Source organism: Oncorhynchus kisutch, unplaced genomic scaffold, assembly GCF_002021735.2.
Source record: "Oncorhynchus kisutch isolate 150728-3 unplaced genomic scaffold, Okis_V2 Okis05a-Okis16b_hom, whole genome shotgun sequence".
Classification (NCBI taxonomy): Eukaryota; Metazoa; Chordata; class Actinopteri; order Salmoniformes; family Salmonidae; genus Oncorhynchus; species Oncorhynchus kisutch.
The window spans coordinates 4,166,749-4,179,248 of NW_022261982.1; the positions used below are offsets into that span (position 1 = coordinate 4,166,749).

Genomic DNA, 12,500 nt, shown 5'->3' on the forward strand with positions numbered 1-12,500 from the left:
ATGAAGAAAGAGCGAAGAGAGTGAGAGAAAGAAAGTGAGAGAATGAGAGAGAGATGAGAGAGAGGGAAATGAGTCTAGCTGTCTGGAAGACGTCATTATCCTTCACTTCATTTATCATCATTTACACCAACTGCCAGGACTATCTCTCCCACTCTGATCAAATCAAATCAAATGTATTTATAAAGCCCTTCGTACATCAGCTGATATCTCAAAGTGCTGTACAGAAACCCAGCCTAAACCCCAAACAGCAAGCAATGCAGGTGTAGAAGCACGGTGGCTAGGAAAACTCCCTAGAAAGGAACAAGGCTATGTGGGGTGGCCAGTCCTCTTCTGGCTGTGCCGGGTGGAGATTATAACAGAACATGGCCAAGATGTTCAAATGTTCATAAATGACCAGCATGGTCAAATAATAATAATCACAGGCAGAACAGTTGAAAGTGGAGCAGCAGCACGGCCAGGTGGACTGGGGACAGCAAGGAGTCATCATGTCAGGTAGTCCTGAGGCATGGTCTAGGGCTCAGGTCCTCCGAGAGAGAGAGAGAGAAAGAGAGAATTAGAGAGAGCACACTTAAATTCACACAGGACACCGAATAGGACAGGAGAAGTACTCCAGATATAACAACTGACCCTAGCCCCCGACACAAACTACTGCAGCATACATACTGGAGGGGAGGGGTCAGGAGACACTGTGGCCCCATCCGAGGACACCCCGGACAGGGCCAAACAGGAAGGATATAACCCCACCCCACTGATGCAAACAGACAGAACTATCTCTCCCACTCTGATGCAGACAGACAGGACTATCTCTCTCCATCTGATGCAGACAGACAGGACTATCTCTACCACTCTGATGCAGACAGACAGGGAGACAGACAGACAGCAGACAGGACTACCTCTCCCACTCTGATGCAGACAGACAGGACTATCTCTACCACTCTGATGCAGACTGACAGGACTATCTCTACCACTCTGCTGCAGACAGACAGGGAGACAGACAGACAGCAGACAGGACTATCTCTCCCACTCTGATGCAGACAGACAGGGAGACAGACAGACAGTTCAGTTCCCAGGCTGAATGGTCTGGATGAGTTTTACACAGCTCAGGGGATTGGGCTGGGTTTAGGATGTTCAGTTGGGGAAGACAGCTTCTCAGAGTAGGAATGCCTGGCTGATATGGGATCAGTTTTAGGTCATAACGAATACCAATCATCTCGACAAGGGGGACCTGATCCTAGATCAGCAGTCCTACTCTGTCATCCAGCCTGGCTCACAGTGTATGTTGAGATGTGAACAGATTCTGATCCGGACGCTGTTTGTTCAGACTGGGGAGTTACAGTAGGGGAGGGGTTAGTCCAGCATAATGGATGCTGCTCTCCTCTGTCTTTAGGGGTTAGTCCAGTATAATGGATGCTGCTCTCTCTGTCTTTAGGGGTTAGTCCAGTATAATGGGATGCTGCTCTCTCTGTCTTTAGGGGTTAGTCCAGTATAATGGATGCTGCTCTCTCTGTCTTTAGGGGTTAGTCCAGTATAATGGATGCTGCTCTCGCTCTGTCTTTAGGGGTTAGTCCAGTATAATGGATGCTGTTTCTCTCTGTCTTTAGGGGTTGTCCAGTATAATGGATGCTGCTCTCTCTGTCTTTAGGGGTTAGTCCAGTATAATGGATGCTGTTCTCTCTGTCTTTAGGGGTTAGTCCAGTATAATGGATGCTGCTCTCTCTGTCTTTAGGGGTAGTCCAGTATAATGGATGCTGCTCTCTCTTGTCTTTAGGGGTTAGTCCAGTATAATGGATGCTGCTCTCTCTGTCTTTAGGGGTTAGTCCAGTATAATGGATGCTGCTCTCTCTGTCTTTAGGGGTTAGTCCAGTATAATGGATGCTGCTCTCTCTGTCTTTAGGGGTTAGTCCAGTTATAATGATGCTGCTCTCTCTGGCTTTAGGGGTTAGTCCAGTATAATGGATGCTTGCTCTCTCTGTCTTAAGGGGTTAGTCCAGTATAATGGATGCCTGCTCTCTCTGTCCTTTAGGGGTTAGTCCAGTATAATGGATGCTGCTCTCTCTGTCTTTAGGGGTTAGTCCAGTATAATGGATGCTGCTCTCTCGGTCTTTAGGGGTTAGTCCAGTATAATGGATGCTGCTCTCTCTGTCTTTAGGGGTTAGTCCAGTATAATGGATGCTGCTCTCTCTGTCTTTAGGGGTTAGTCCAGTATAATGGGATGCTGCTCTCTCTGTCTTTAGGGGTTAGTCCAGTATAATGGATGCTGCTCTCTCTGTCTTTAGGGGTTAGTCCAGTATAATGGATGCTGCTCTCTCTGTGTTTTATGTGTTGCTGATCGACTCTACATGTATTTTCTAAACTGTCACTGTTGCCCTGACACTCTTGACCTTCCTTTCACATCTTTCATTTTCTCCTCCAATCTCTCCTCCACTCTCTCTTCTCCACTCTCTCTCCTCCACGCTCTCTCCTCCACTCTCTCTCCTCCACTCTCTCTCCTCCACTCTCTCCCCTCCACTCTCTCCTCCACTCTCTCTCCTCCACTCTCTCATCTACTCTCTCCACTCTCTCTCCTCCAATCTCTCCACTCTCTCTCCTCCACTCTCTCCTCCATTCTCTCCTCTACTCTCTCCTCAAATCTCTCTCCTCAAATCTCTCTCCTCCACTCTCTCTCCTCAAATCTCTCTCCTCCAATCTCTCCACTCTCTCCTCCACTCTCTCCTCCACTCTCTCCTCCACTCTCTCCTCTAATCTCTCTCCTCCACTCGCTCTCACCCTTTCAACCATCCAACCACACATGCCTTTGTGTCTGTCCTTTTTCTCTCACTCCTACCCTCGATCCCATCCTCCATTCTTCTCTCTCCCTCTCCTGTCCTCCCTCTGACTCCTCCTCTCTTGTCCTGTCCTTCTCCCTCTCCTCTCCTCTCCTCTCCTCCCTCTGACTCTCCCTCTCTCTTCTTGTCCGTCTTCCCTCTCCCTCTCTTCTCCTCCCTCTGACTCTCCCTCCCTCTTCTTGTCCTTCTTCCCTCTCCCTCTCCTCTCCTCCCTCTGACTCTCCCTCTCTCTTCTTGTCCTTCTTCCCTCTCCTCTCCTCCCTCTGACTCTCCCTCTCTCTTCTTGTCCTTCTTCCCTCTCCCTCTCCTCTCCTCCCTCTGACTCTCCCTCTGACTCTCCCTCTCTCTTCTTGTCCTTCTTCCCTCTCCCTCTCTTCTCCTCTCCTCCCTCTGACTCTCCCTCTCTCTTCTTGTCCTTCTTCCCTCTCCCTCTCTTCTCCTCTCCTCCCTCTGACTCTCCCTCTCTCTTCTTGTCCTTCTTCCCTCTCCCTCTCCTCTCCTCCCTCTGACTCTCCCTCTCTCTTCTTGTCCTTCTTCCCTCTCCCTCTCTTCTCCTCTCCTCCCTCTGACTCTCCCTCTCTCTTCTCCTCTCCTCCCTCTGACTCTCCCTCTCTCTTCTTGTCCTTCTCCCTCTCCCTCTCCTCCCTCTTACTCTTCTTCTCTTTCCTGTTCTTCACCCTTCCTCTGTATAATTGTCTCCTCCTTTGCCTCTCCCTCCCTCTTCTTGTTTTCTCTTTTTCTCTTCCTTCCTGCCTTTCTCCCTCTCTCCTCTCCTCTCATCTCTCTCTACCCCTCTCTCTATCTCTCTCTCTTTGTCCCTCTCTCTCTCTTGTCCCTCTTTCTCTCTCTCTCCCCTCTCTCTCTCTCTCTCTCTCCCTCTCTCCCTCTCTCTCTTTGTCTCTCCCTCTCTCTCTTTCTCTCTCTCCCTCTCTCTCTTTATCTCTCTCTGTCTTTCTCTCTCTTCCCTCTCTCTCTCTTTGTCTCTCCCTCTCTCCCTCTCTCTCTTTGTCTCTCTGTTTGTCTTTCTCTCTCTCCCTCTCTCTCTTTGTCTTTCTCTCTCTCCCTCTCTCCCTTTGTCTTTCTCTCTCTCTCTCTCTCTCCCTCTCTCACTCTCTCCCTGTCTCTCTGTCTCTCTCTCAGATCACAGTGAGTGTGTCTCAGGGGCGGGTTCGTACCCCCTCCACCTCTCCTAATCCTCACTATAAAAGCTATGCCTACAGTCAAGCTGCATATGTCAAGTCACCTGAACAAAAGAGGAGACGCTTTAACTGAGCAGGTCTGTGTCTACTGCTAACTACCTACCCAGTCTCTAGTCTCACAACTGTAGCTCTCTCCTCTCCTCTCCTCTCCTCTCCTCTCCTCTCCTCTCCTCTCCTCTCCTCTCCTCTCCTCTCCTCTCCTCTCCTCTCCTCTCCTCTCCTCTCCTCTCCTCTCCTCTCCTCTCCTCTCCTCTCCTCTCCTCTCCATCCATGGCTGAACAGAGCTAAGGCTGAGCCTGTGGCTACATAGCAGGTAGTCTTCATTGCAGTTGAACACTTCTCTGGGCATTGTGAGATTTGATGATCTGTGCAACACGACTACAATAAAGACAACCTGGAACGCGCCCCGTGTCTCTGGCTTGACCAGGCTCAGCTCGGCCTGCCCCCCCAGGCTAAATGAACAGTTATCTGGGTTCTCCAGGTGTACCAGTGACTGACACAAATCTCAGAGTATGTCTGTGTCTACAGAGCATGTGGAGCTTCTGAACGGCATGGCAACGGCACCGCTTGGCTAGCAGCACCACAACACAACACACCAGACACTCTGTTTGTGCTGCTGACTAATGCACCTGTGTGTTTGGCTTTGTCACCATGAGTCAATGTGTGTTTCTGTCTGTCTGTGTGTATGTTGTAATTATGCTTTTGGATAGAGTGTTGCCTTTTGTTTGCCTCTGTCTGTGCAGCTAGTGTGTGTGTGTGTGTGTGTGTGTGTGTGTGTGTGTGTGTGTGTGTGTGTGTGTGTGTGTGTGTGTGTGTGTGTGTGTGTGTGTGTGTGTGTGTGTGTGTGTGAGGGTGTGCGTGCGTGTGCGTGTGTGTGTGTATGCGGGGGTGTCTGTGTTTCTGTGCTTCACACCTCTAATGTGTTTGGCACCACAGACTTCATTCCTCATCACACTCCCTTCCCTTCAAGGCAGGAAGTCTTCAGACTGTTGAGACTCCCTAGGAGAGGAAGCCGTGTTAATGTAGTTGGGAACGATTCTCTTGCCATTTCCAAGAGAGCAATTTGTTTATTGTCAGTGGTGAGTCTAACCACGCTCTTCAGTCCACTTCCTCATCTCCCTCTCCTAACCCTCTCTCTCTCTCCCTTCCCCCCTCCCTCCCTCCCTCCCTCCCTCCCTCCCTCCCTCCCTCCCTCCCTCCCTCCCTCCCTCCCTCCCTCCCTCCCTCCCTCCCTCCCTCCCTCCTCCCTCCCTCCCACCCCTCCCCTCTCACTCCTTTTTCATCTCCCCCTCCATCTCCCCTCTCTCTCTCCCCCTCCCCCTCCCCTCTCTCTCCTTTTCCATCTCCCCTCTTCTCCTCCTCCCCATCCCAGACCCAGCTTCTGCGTGGGGGCAGTCAGGATGACCTGGAGCGGGGCCTGAGCCCCCTGGCCCCTGGGGCCACCCAGCTGGAAGACTACCAGAGCATCCTGGAGGAGGTCCTGACCTGGCTGCTGTCTGCAGAGGATGGCCTGCAGGCCCAGCCCCCCATCTCCTCTCACGTAGAGGAGGTCAAGGAGCAGTTCCACACACACGAGGTAGGGACACCCCCGAGGGGATATATACCTTATAACACACGAGGTAGGGACACCCCCGAGGGGATATATACCTTATAACACACGAGGTAGGGACACCCCCGAGGGGATATATATCATATAACACATGAGGTAGGGACACCCCCGAGGGGATATATACCTTATAACACACGAGGTAGGGACACCCCCGAGGGGATATACACCATATAACACACGAGGTAGGGACACCCCCGAGGGGATATATACCATATAACACACGAGGTAGGGACACCCCGAGGGATATACACCATATAACACACGAGGTAGGGACACCCCCGAGGGGATATATACCATATAACACACGAGGTAGGGACACCCCCGAGGGGATATATACCATATAACACACAAGGTAGGGGCACCCCCGAGGGGATATATACCATATAACACACGAGGTAGGGGACACCCCCGAGGGGATATATACCATATAACACACGAGGTAGAGACACCCCCGAGGGGATATATACCATATAACACACAAGGTAGGGATACCCCCGAGGGGATATACACCATATAACACACGAGGTAGGGACACCCCCGAGGGGATATATACCATATAACACACGAGGTAGGGACACCCCCGAGGGGATATATACCATATAACACACGAGGTAGGGACACCCCCGAGGGGATATATACCATATAACACACGAGGTAGGGACACCCCCGAGGGGATATATACCATATAACACACGAGGTAGGGACACCCCCGAGGGGATATATACCATATAACACACGAGGTAGGGACACCCCCGAGGGGATATACACCATATAACACACGAGGTAGGGACACCCCCGAGGGGATATATACCATATAACACACGAGGTAGGGACACCCCGAGGGGATATACACCATATAACACATGAGGTAGGGACACCCCCGAGGGGATATATACCATATAACACACGAGGTAGGGACACCCCCGAGGGGATATATACCATATAACACACGAGGTAGGGACACCCCCGAGGGGATATATACCATATAACACACGAGGTAGGGTCACCCCCGAGGGGATATATACCATATAACACACGAGGTAGGGACACCCCCGAGGGGATATATACCATATAACACACGAGGTAGGGACACCCCCGAGGGGATATACACCATATAACACACGAGGTAGGGACACCCCCGAGGGGATATACACCATATAACACACGAGGTAGGGACACCCCGAGGGGATATACACCATATAACACATGAGGTAGTGACACCCCCGAGGGGATATATACCATATAACACACGAGGTAGGGACACCCCGAGGGGATATACACCATATAACACATGAGGTAGGGACACCCCCGAGGGGATATATACCATATAACACACGAGGTAGGGACACCCCCGAGGGGATATATACCATATAACACACGAGGTAGGGACACCCCCGAGGGGATATATACCATATAACACACGAGGTAGGGACACCCCCGAGGGGATATATACCATATAACACACGAGGTAGGGACACCCCGAGGGGATATACACCATATAACACATGAGGTAGGGACACCCCCGAGGGGATATATACCATATAACACACGAGGTAGGGACACCCCGAGGGGATATACACCATATAACACATGAGGTAGGGACACCCCCGAGGGGATATATACCATATAACACACGAGGTAGGGACACCCCCGAGGGGATATATACCATATAACACACGAGGTAGGGACACCCCCGAGGGAATATATACCATATAACACACGAGGTAGGGACACCCCCGAGGGGATATACACCATATAACACACGAGGTAGGGACACCCCCGAGGGGATATATACCATATAACACACGAGGTAGGGACACCCCCGAGGGGATATATACCATATAACACACGAGGTAGGGACACCCCCGAGGGGATATATACCATATAACACACGAGGTAGGGACACCCCCGAGGGGATATATACCATATAACACACGAGGTAGGGACACCCCCGAGGGGATATATACCATATAACACACGAGGTAGGGACACCCCCGAGGGGATATATACCATATAACACACGAGGTAGGGCACCCCCGAGGGGATATATACCATATAACACACGAGGTAGGGACACCCCCGAGGGGATATATACCTTATAACACACGAGGTAGGGACACCTCCGAGGGATATATACCATATAACACACGAGGTAGGGACACCCCCGAGGGGATATATACCATATAACACACGAGGTAGGGACACCCCCGAGGGGATATATACCATATAACACACGAGGTAGGGACACCCCCGAGGGGATATATACCATATAACACACGAGGTAGGGACACCCCCGAGGGGATATATACCATATAACACACGAGGTAGGGACACCCCCGAGGGGATATACACCATATAACACACGAGGTAGGGACACCCCCGAGGGGATATACACCATATAACACACGAGGTACTGTAGGGTTTCAAGTTCAAAACTTTCAAACCTTCTTTGTGCATTATTGTCATTCTTATCATACTTTATCATTCTTTATCATGCTTTATCATACTTTATCATTCTTATCATACTTTATCATTATTTATCATACATTACCATTCTTATCATACTTTATCATTCTTTACCATACCTTATCATTCTTATCATACTTTATCATTCTTTACCATACCTTATCATTCTTATCATACTTTATCATTCTTTACCATACCTTATCATTCTTATCATACTTTATCATACCTATCATACTTGTCACACTTTATCATACATTATCATTCTTATCATACTTTATCATTCTTTATCATTCTTTGTTACATTGTGTGTTTTTAAGAGCGATGAACACTAGGGACACCATAGAGGGGACGTAGCTACAGGGCCTTCAGAAAGTATTCAGACCCCTTGACTTATTCCACATTTTGTTGTGTTTCAGCCTGAATTCAAAATGGATTAAATCAAATAACAAATCTCAATGACAAAGTGAATGTTTTTTAAATTTTCAAATAGATTTGAGTCTTAACTGTAACTCAGCCACTCAGGAACATTCACTGTGTTCCTGGTCAGCAGCTCCAGTGTAGATGTGGACTTGTGTTTTAGGTTATAGTCCTGCTGAAAGGTGAATTCATCTCCCAGTGTCTGGTGGAACTCAGACTGAACCAGGTTTTTCTCTGAGGATTTTGGCTGTGCTTTAGCTCCATTCTGTTTCTTTTTTATCCTGAAAAACTCCCCAGTTGTTAATGATGACAAGCATACCCATAACATGATGCAGCCACCACTATGCCTGAAAATATGGAGAGTGGTACTCAGTAATGTGTTGTATTGGATTTGCCCCAAACATAACACGTTTTTATTCAGGACAAAAAGTGAATTGTTTTGCAATTCTTTTGCAGTATTAATTCAGTGCTTTGTTGCAAACAGGATACATGTTTTGTAGACATTATTATTTTGTACAGGCTTCTTTTTCCCCCTCAGTCAATTAGGTTAGTATTGTGGAGTAACTATCCCTGAGCGGTTTCCTTCCTCTCCGGCAACTGAGTTAGGAATGACTCCTGTATCTTTGTAGTGACTGGGTGTATTGATACACCATCCATAGTGTAATTAATGACTTCACCATCCTCAAAGAGATATTCAATGTCTGCTTTTTTATGTTTACCCATCTACCAATAGGTGCCCTTCTTTGTGAGGCCTTGGAAAACCTCCCTGGTATTTGTGGTTGAATCAATGTTTGAAATTCACTGCTGGACTGAGGGACCTTACAGATAATTGTATGTGTGGAGTACAGAGATGAGGGAGTCAGTCAAACATCATGTTAAACACTGTTATTGCACACGGAGTTCATGAAACTTATTATGTGACTTGTTCAGCACATTTTTTACTTCTGAACTTATTTCAGCTTGCCATAACAAAGGGGTTGAATACTGGTTGACTCAAGGCATTTCAGCTTTTCATTTTTAATTAATTTGGTTAAAAAAAAATAGAAAAACATAATTCCACTTTGACATTATGGGGTATTGTGTGTAAGCCAGTGACAAAACATCTCAGTTGAATTAATTATAACTTCAGGCTGTAAAACAACTAAATGTGTAAAAAGTACAAGGGTAGTTTTGTGTATAATAATGAATAACAACACAATGGAAGAAGAAAGGAAAGATGAAGGGAATATCTGTTCAGGTGGAAAACCTGACTGGGTTTCCCCCCTGTGTGTTCATTATATACTATAACCTGACTCTGGGTGTTCATTATATACTATAACCTGACTGGGTTTCCTCCCTGTGTGTTCATTATATACTATAACCTGACTCTGGGTTTCTCCCCTGTGTGTTCATTATATACTATAACCTGACTCTGGGTGTTCATTATATACTATAACCTGACTCTGGGTGTTCATTATATACTATAACCTGACTCTGGGTTTCTCCCCTGTGTGTTCATTATATACTATAACCTGACTCTGGGTGTTCATTATATACTATAACCTGACTCTGGGTTTCTCCCCTGTGTGTTCATTACATACTATAACCTGACTTGGGGTTTCCCCTGTGTGTTCATTATATACTATAACCTGACTCTGGGTGTTCATTATATACTATAACCTGACTCTGGGTGTTCATTATATACTATAACCTGACTCTGGGTTTCCCCTGTGTGTTCATTATATACTATAACCTGACTCTGGGTTTCCCCCCTGTGTGTTCATTATATACTATAACCTGACTCTGGGTGTTCATTATATACTATAACCTGACTCTGGGTTTCTCCCCTGTGTGTTCATTATATACTATAACCTGACTCTGGGTGTTCATTATATACTATAACCTGACTCTGGGTTTCCCCCCTGTGTGTTCATTATATACTATAACATGTACTGTGCGTGTGTGTATTTGTGTGTGTCCCTACGTGTTTGCGTGTGTGTGTCTGTGTTCCTGTATCTGTGTTTGTGTCTGTGTTCCTGTATCTGTGTGTGTGTCTGTGTGTTCCTGTATCTGTGTGTTCCTGTATCTGTGTGTGTGTCTGTGTGTTCCTGTTTCTGTGTGTGTCTGTGTGTGTGTGTGTTTGTGTCTATATGTATGTCTGTGTGTTTCTGTGTGTCTGTGTGTTCCTGTGTCTATGTGTGTGTGTCCCTGTGTCTGTTGGTGTGTGTCTGTGTGTGTGTGTGTGTGTGTGTCCCTGTGTGTGTGTCCCTGTGTCTGTGTGTCTGTGTCTGTGTCTGTGTGTGTCCCTGTGTCTGTGTGTGTGTGTGTGTGTCCCTGTGTCTGTGTGTGTGTGTGTGTCTGTGTGTGTACGTCCCTTCCTGCCTGTGTCCTCTCAGGGCTACATGGTGGAGCTGACGTCCCACCAGGGCAGTGTGGGCAGGGTGCTGCGTGCGGGCAGTGCCCTCCTGGGTGAGGGCCATTTAACGGAGGAGGAGGAGAAAGAGGTCAGGGAGCAGATGAACCTCCTCAACTCCCGCTGGGAACACCTCAGAGTGGCTAGCATGGAGAAACAGAGCAGGTAGGACACACACACATGGATGGATGGATGGATGCACACACACACACACACACACAGACACACACACACACACACAGACACACAGAAACACACAGACATACATATAGACACAAACACACACACACAGACAGATAGACAACCTATGGACCAAACCTACATTAGGGTAATTATCACCTGCTCCCTCTTGGTAATGTCTACTGGTAATCTCTGCTGGTAATGTCTACTGGTAATGTCTACTGGTAATGTATACTGGTAATCTCTGCTGGTAATGTCTACTGGTAATGTCTGCTGGTAATGTCTACTGGTAATGTCTGCTGGTAATGTCTACTGGTAATGTCTACTGGTAATGTCTGCTGGTAATCTCTGCTGGTAATGTCTACTGGTAATGTCTGCTGGTAATGTCTACTGGTAATGTCTACTGGTAATGTCTGCTGGTAATCAGTGAGAACATGTGTTAAGGAATTCATCAACCAGGGAAGCCAATGCATTATTCTGGGGAGGCTCCAGTCACAGAGACCATCACTTCCTAACGCCTGATCCCTCCATATTGACTCCACACATACACTTCCTAACGCCTGATCCCTCCATAATGACTCCACACATACACTTCCTAATGCCTGATCCCTCCATAATGACTCCATACATACACAGGGTTGAGGAGTAACAGATTACATGTATCAGATTATTAAAAACCGGTAACTGTAATCCGTTACGCTACTAACTAAAATATTGTAATCGGATTACAGATACCTTTGTAAAAAACTAGATGATAACTTCTCAGATTACTTTTAAATTCAAAGAGGATGTTTGTGAAACAATTCTTTATGACAGATTTCTGTTTTCTTAGTGACATTCAAATCCACATTGTTTCAGTTTGTTCCAAATCACTATGACGACACACCAAATGCGTTTGATGGATCGCAGGAATAGGTTTTTGTAGGCTACAGTCCAAACTATGTCTTCCAATGGAGTGACTGCTGTTGGTATCCTAAGATGATCCAACTTGAATAAACGCTTGGAGGTCAGGATGACAGTAGTGGTGTAGCTCAACGGGCGATATGGATATCCGTAATAAGTGAGAGAATGCAGAGCACCAAATTCAAAATAAATGACTATAAAAATCTAACTTTCATTAAATCACACATGTAAGATACCAAATTAAAGCTACACGTGTTGTGAATCCAGCCAACATGTCAGATTTCAAAAAGGCTTTTCGGCGAAAGCAAACGATGCTATTATCTGAGGATAGCACCTCCGTAAACAAAGAGAGAGAAGCATATTTCAACCCTGCAGGCGCGACACAAAACGCAGAAATAAACATATAAATCATGCCTTTGACGAACTTCTTCTGTTGGCTCCAATATGTCCCAAAAACATCACAAATGGTCCTTTTGTTCGATTAATTCCGTCGATATGTATCCAAAATG

The 12,500-nt window shown here is 47.1% G+C and overlaps 1 protein-coding gene across 1 annotated transcript in view; it reads left to right on the top strand.

Moving 5' to 3' along the window:
- The window catches only part of LOC109877047 (dystrophin-like), a 244,760-nt gene that overhangs the window by 24,356 nt on the left and 207,904 nt on the right, over positions 1–12,500 (top strand). The window contains 3 exon segments of the mRNA XM_031813663.1: positions 3,966–4,097; positions 5,403–5,600; positions 10,892–11,073. Of these exon segments, the coding sequence (XP_031669523.1) occupies positions 3,966–4,097; positions 5,403–5,600; positions 10,892–11,073 (512 nt within the window).